The sequence below is a fragment of the Rattus rattus genome, chromosome 5, assembly GCF_011064425.1.
Source record: "Rattus rattus isolate New Zealand chromosome 5, Rrattus_CSIRO_v1, whole genome shotgun sequence".
Lineage (NCBI taxonomy): Eukaryota > Metazoa > Chordata > Mammalia > Rodentia > Muridae > Rattus > Rattus rattus.
In genome coordinates this window covers 137,280,752-137,287,364 of record NC_046158.1, presented here as the reverse complement: position 1 = coordinate 137,287,364, position 6,613 = coordinate 137,280,752, and the positions used below count along the sequence as shown (strand labels likewise).

The 6,613-nt window shown below is 54.6% G+C and overlaps 1 protein-coding gene across 1 annotated transcript in view; it reads right to left on the bottom strand.

The window, feature by feature from the left end:
- Positions 1-900: 900 nt before the first annotated feature.
- Vstm2l (V-set and transmembrane domain containing 2 like) overlaps positions 901-6,613 on the bottom strand; it is a 29,473-nt gene continuing 23,760 nt past the window's right edge. Inside the window, exon 4 of the mRNA XM_032904639.1 lies at positions 901-1,760. Within this exon, the coding sequence (XP_032760530.1) occupies positions 1,494-1,760 (267 nt within the window). The 3' untranslated portion in view covers positions 901-1,493. The remainder of the gene's footprint in view (positions 1,761-6,613) is intronic.

Genomic DNA, 6,613 nt, shown 5'->3' with positions numbered 1-6,613 from the left:
TTGACTACACAGAGTGTGAGGCTATCTTGAGCTACCTGAGACCATGTTTCAGACAAAATTCAAATATGTGGGGGGCTGGGATATAGCTCTATGGGAGAGCGCTTGCCTAGCCTGTGCAAGGAACCCCATTCCCAGCACCGAAAAGGAAAATAAACTAAAATACTTTGTTTAAAGAGAGAGTGGGTGTGACGGCTCAGCAAGTGAAGGCACTTGGCTCCAAGCCTGACAACCTCAGTTCCATACCCAGTACCCACAGGGTGGAAGGAGAGAATGGATATCCCAATATCCTCAGGTTGTTCTCTGGCGTCTGCATACATGCACTCCCCAGAAAGAGGCATCTAATAAAAAAAAATAAATAAAGGGATGTGCATATAGGTATTAAAACTAAGCTAGTGGTAATGGCACGCTTCTATAATCCCAGCCCTTGGAAGATTGAAACACCAGGCCCACCGGGGCTATATGAGACCATTGACAAAACTGATGACGACGACGACGACGATGATGATGATATTACCATAAGAATCACCACTGGCTCCCTGGGATGGTAGAGAATACTGATGGCCAAGGCGGGGTCCGCTATGGGGTGATGGGTTGGCTGGGTGGCAGCTACAAAGATGTTTATCCACTCGTGCAAGCATGCTTCACAGGTTCTTCTGTATGTGTGATTCTCTCAGAATCTATGACTAATTCGGGTTCCGGGCATTCACAGTGGGGGTCGACAAAGGCTGCTTCTCTCGCCCTTTGGAGATCCATTTCCCAGCCAGCAGCAGCTCCTGCTCTCTGCAAAGCTGTCCGGCTCCTCTCAGCACCAGGTCACCTCTGCTCCGTGCTGTTGTGACCTAGGAAGCCCTCCCTTCCCACAGTGGTTCGTCTCCCAGCCTCAGCAAGACACTGTCCGGATTGGTTTAAACCGCTTTATTGGAGTTGGCTGGTACTCACAGGTTGGGTCATATACACAGGGCCCGCTCACCCCTAGGCAAAGCCCTGGGCCTCCCACCTCCCCTCCATCACCGAGGGTGGCCAGAGGTTTGAGCCAGTTCCGGGGCGGGGTGGGCCCAATAGAAATATTTACAAACCACCAGGGTGGGTGTCCCCTGATCGGGAATGGGGATGGGATGGGTGGAGGGGGTCCCTTGGATGGACTTCACAGGCCCAAGAAGGGGCTGGGCGTGGGGGTGTTGCCGGCAGAGGGGGGCTCGGGGAGAGCCTCGGGGGGCCCTGAGCGAGCCTGCTGGTGCTAACTCTGCCTGGCGAGGCAGCCTCCCGCGTGGGGCTGGTGGGGCTCCGCCTCCCTGGGGGGCCCGGAGCGGGTTCCAGGTAGAATGAGGAGAAACAGGAGCATGGGGCCCCGGCCCGGCTCCTCACCAGGGGGCTGGCCGCGAGGACGGGTGCACGAGGCGGAGCCGGGAGGGGGATAAGCAAGCAAAGCACACGCGGGACTCCTCTGCCGCCGTCACCGCAGGGCCAGGAGGACTGCATGCGGGACGGGTGGGCTACAGGCTGCAGGCCTCGGGCAGAGAGCGCTTGCGCAGCTCCCGGCCCGGCTTGGGCGGCGGCGCGGGCGCGGCTGGGGGCGCATCAGGCAGCTGCAGCACCGAGTTCTCCCCGGGCTGCACTCGCAGGTAGGCTTTGACCTTGTGGTGCCGGGCCTTGCCGTCGCTGAAGTCGATCACGCGGCACTCGTAGGTGCCTTCGTCCGTGGGCTTCACCCGCGACAGCCGAAGCTTGTGGGAGATGTTGCTGCCCACCACCTTGACCACCTGGGGGCGACAGAGGCACCGTGAGAAGCGATCGGGGTCGGGAGCCAAGCCGCCAGGCTGTTCCCACCCCAGATACAGCCAGGAAGGGGACCCAAGGTCAGCATCCGAGCCGTTGAATGGCAGACGGACAAACAGAAGCAATGCTAATGCCTATCCACGGAGTGTTGTGTGTAGCCAGTGGAATACCGCCCAGCAGTGAAGAAGGGTGAGCCAGAACTGTGAGAGTTCCACAGACGAACAGGGGACCAGATTCCTGGCAAAGCTCCCAGACTGTGCTGTTTTGAACAAACGGAAAACCCCAGCATAGGACTGAAGCCAGCAGCCTCACAGCAGAGTTTCGGTAGAGCTCAGGAGATGGGGGTGGGGGAAGGCGTGTGCCACAGTGAATGTATGGTCAGAGAAAAATCTGCAGGAGTCCCCTCGCCTTCCATCGTCTGGATCCTAAGGACCAAACTCATGTATTTGGCTTCATGGTCAGTGCCCATTATCTGCTAAGCCATCTTACCAACCCAGTCCTGAGGCTGGAAGACGGGGACTAGAAAGAAGAGCACACTGACTGCTCTTTCAGAGGACCCGGGTTCAGTTCTCAGCACCCACATGGCTGCTCACAATTGTGTGTAACTTCAGTTCCGGGAAATCCAGTTCCCTCTTCTAGCACGGACACCAGGCACACCCGTTGTGCACAGGCATATATCCAGGCAAACACAAAACATAAAAATACGTAAAATCTAAGGGGAAAAAAAGGGCCACGGCTGACCACGGAGCACTACAGTTGGATGATAGAATTTACCTAGAGGTGGAGCGAGTGTTACTCTTGTAAAGTTTTGGCTTTTTATTGATTTGATTATTTTAAAGCTAAAATCTCACTGTGTTGCCCAGACTGGTCTCTAAGTCTAGTCTCCTAAACACTAGACTGTAGTAGCACCACACCCAGTTTTTAATTTTTTTTCTTTTTTTTCGGAGCTGGGGACCGAACCCAGGGCCTTGCGCTTGCTAGGCAAGCGCTCTACCACTGAGCTAAATCCCCAACCCCCAGTTTTTAATTTTTATTTTATAGTTGGGGCCCTGCTCTCCTGGGTCAAGAACGCCAGCTCTGTAGACAGCCTGTTCATGCTGTTCCTGTGGGTCAACCACTGTTGTCATAGTTTAGCCATATTCGAGAACTCTCTTTGGGGGGGGGGGTTGGTATGGCCTAATGGGGGGGGGTGCCAAGTCTAACTTTCTTTCACACAATCAGCTGGCTCTGTTCATTGCTGTGTAGTATTCTATTGTATGCTTGTCTACACAGTTTCCTGTTGGCTGGTATTCAGGTAATTTCCAGATTGGCACTCTCATGATTAAATCTGCTCTGAATATAACTCTGTTGGCAACTTTTTTCCATTACAAGAGAAGAGACATTTGGAGTCAAATGCATCGTTAGGGAGACTGGGTGACGGGTATGGGGAATCTGATTTTTTTTTTTTTTGTAAATTCCTACATGTCTATAAAAAAAATAACAAAACCAAATGTTAAGGAGGAAGGATGCTGGGGGTGTAAGGAAAGCCCAGCCACCATCTGGCAATGCTCTCCCTTCTGGATATCACAGTAGCCGGCTTGCTAACTCCACCAGCCCCTTCCCTGGGCACTAATGTCCCTCTCATCTGTGCTGTGCCTGCCAAGTTCCACAGTCCTGCTTTGGGACCCTAGTGGTTCCCTGCCGTTCCCACATCCCAAGTGAGGGACCGCAGGGTAAAAACGATGGTCCCTGAGAGGGCAAGTATGGCCTATAGACATATTCCCCCGCCTGCACTGAGACACACATCTGGGGACACACACGAGGGTGGATAGATAACTCACAAAAGCAGCTAGTGTCCCTTGAGTGGAAGGACTCACCCCATCTCCTTTTTCCAATTGGAGTGGATCGCTAATGCTGTCGATCCCTTTGTCTTATGGCGCATACAAATAAGGCGGCCGATTTACTGAGAGGGAAACTGAGACTCCAAAAAAGGAGACTTGGCCTGGTCAGGAGCCAACCTCTGTATGTAGCCGGGCTAGGAGCTGATCCCAGTCTAGGCTTCATGCACTCACCCTGGAAACAATGTGACGGACTCACAGAGGATTCCAGACTTGGCAGCACAAGGCTCCTGGTAAGGAGCCCATCCCCCACCCACCCCCCCAGGAAGCAGGAAAACATGAGCAAGAAGCACTGGGTTGGGACGCAGGCAAAACATCCCAATGGAAAATAGGTAAAGAGAGCCAAGAATTAGGGGCTCCCTCCCTAATGTAGGGCTCAGCTGGAGTCCTCGCTGGCCATCGCCCTGACCAAGGGCACAGAAAGACCCCCGCGGTCCCGCCACGCTCTTGGGTGAGTTAGGAGAAGCCATCGCAAATGCGCAGCGGGAGCGAATTACCTCAACATCTGTTTCCCTCACGGATATTAATTATCCTTCATTTGTCAACCCTACAAGGCGCTAATGGAGTAATAATGCGCAGCGCTGGGAGCAGCCGCTCCTGGGGAGGGAGGCCTACGCCCCGCCCTCCAGGCGCAGGCAGAGACCTGCGCTGAGACCTCTGCCCTGAGTGTCAGCCCCCTCCACCACCTTCCAGAGGCCAACAGACAGTGGTGGCCTTCCAAGGCAGAAGCCAGATGGAGGCGAGGCCGCAGCCAGGCTTGGCTCTCACTCAGCACAGTGTGCAAAAACAGCAGCCATCAGTGGTCAGAGGACTTCAGTGTAGTATGTTGTCCCGGAACCTCCCCCAGGGTGCCGGTGGAAGAAAAGTCCAGGCTTCCATGATCAGGCAAGCTTGACCGTGCTCGGGTCGTGGCGTATGGGCAGAAGCCCCTCCCACCTCACTCTCCAGCCTCTAGCGCTCTGTGTCCTAGGGACGCCCTGTCCTAAGCCTCAGCAGCAGCCACTCCCTCGGAAGGGCTCTCTATTCTGCCTCAGTCGTTCATTCAGGAATCTTTGCGACTAGAGAAGCCAAATGACACAGCGGCAGGGCAGCCTGGCTGTAAATCATAATCACAGCCCAGCATCGACAGGCCTCGGCGATTAAGCACCTAATCACGCCGAAAAAGCCTGGCCAGGCTGGTCCTGACCGCCAGCCTCTTACTGGCCAGAGCTCTGTCCTCCCAGCTGGGCCAGGAGGAAAGGCCGGGTCATCTATGCCCAAGGTGTGACCCTCTGTGTGGCTGCCAGGGTAGACCTTGGCGGTACCTGGGGAGGGAGGGAGGAGTGGGCGGGTCTAGACAGGGTCAGCCTCTACTTCACTTTGCCATTTCACCAGCCCCTGGGCTGGTTCAAAGCCCAAGTTGGAACCCTATGGGTCTGAGTACCTCCAGTTGGTCCTACTAGGGTCACCTTGATGGACGAAGAACATCCAACCTAGACTGCCACTGCCCCTGCCCCTGAACATGTGAGACACTACCCTTCTATCTAGACCCCCACCCCACCCCCCATCTGCAGGAGCTAGGGCAGACCCTGACTCTGCTAGCTGAGTCCTCAATAGGGCCTCCTCCAATGTCTTCCCAAAGGCCCCCTGACCCCATTCCATCTGCTCTTCCTTGACTGGCTGTAAGCCCACCCACAGCTGGCACAGCACCCTTCAGGGAGCCCCCAGGCCTGTGTCAGCTCAGGCCAGAGGCTCTTAGAGACCAGCCGTTCTCCACCTGTGGTGGTGGCCGCTGTTACAGTTTCCTTCTATCCCCTGCAAATAGTGGATACATGACCACCATTTTCCATTTGGGCCTGGGGACTGACGTGTAAGTGACTGTGACCTTCTGGAGTCATTTCTTGCCCGCTGTGACAATAGCCTTCACTTGACAGGCCCAGGGAAGGGGGAACATTTTTCTTTTAACTAATTTCTGTGAGCGTGTGAATGTATGGGTGTGTGCTTGTTTTGAGACACATGTGGCGGGCAGAGGATAACTTGTCGGGGTTGGTTCTCTCTTTCTACTGTGTGGGTCCCAGGGATCAAACTCAGGTCGTCAGGCTTGGGGGCAAGCATCTCTACCCACTGAGCAGTGTTTCCTGCCCCGGAGGGAACCTCTTGAGTCAGGATGTCAGCACCATCTCTACTTGTAAGACTAGTGTTTGTCAACTTAAGTTTATCAACTTAAACTCTAATGCACAGAGCCTTAGGAGATCACAGCAACCCTACCAGATCTTGAACATGGCTGGCAACACAGGTACCCTAAGCTTTGAGGGATGGCAGCCCAGGGAATCTGAGGGCCACAGGTAAGTGCTGGAAGGCTGGGCCCCTCAGCACAAGCTCATTCCAGTTTCTAGTGTTTTCTTACGCCATCTTATTTCGGAAACAGGGCTAGAGAGGTGCAAAGCCAGATGCAGAGTTCAGCTCCCGGCATGCTAAGTGTCGGCCCTCTGGTGTCATTAGGACCTGAGTCTGGACCTCTGGAGGGTCCACGGGTTCAGAAATGTCCCCCACTAACTGAAGCCACGACTCCACAGTCCTGTAAATCACGTAGTGGTTAGCCCAAGGCTCAAAGATGTCCCAACAGTTAAAACTTGGGAGCTAGGCCTTTGGGCGATGTGAGAGTATGAGGTGGGTCCCCCCTGGGTCCCTGTGGTCCCCACGAGAGTTCCTCTACTACTATCAACTGGATACCCAAGTGCACAAAGAGAGACAGTCACACCATGGCAACACCCACATGTACAGACGGGTTTGCATATACATTGGTCTGAGTGTGCGAGGGAGAGAGTAACCAGTAAATGTTAACTGGATACCTAATATATGCCGGGCTTTGTGTTGGGCTGCAGAAATGCAAGAGTGAACCAGGCTCATCCTGGGCCTACTGTCTCTGAGGGAGGCTGACACGAAGCAACCAATCCGGGCTCAGGGTACCTCCCTCAGCT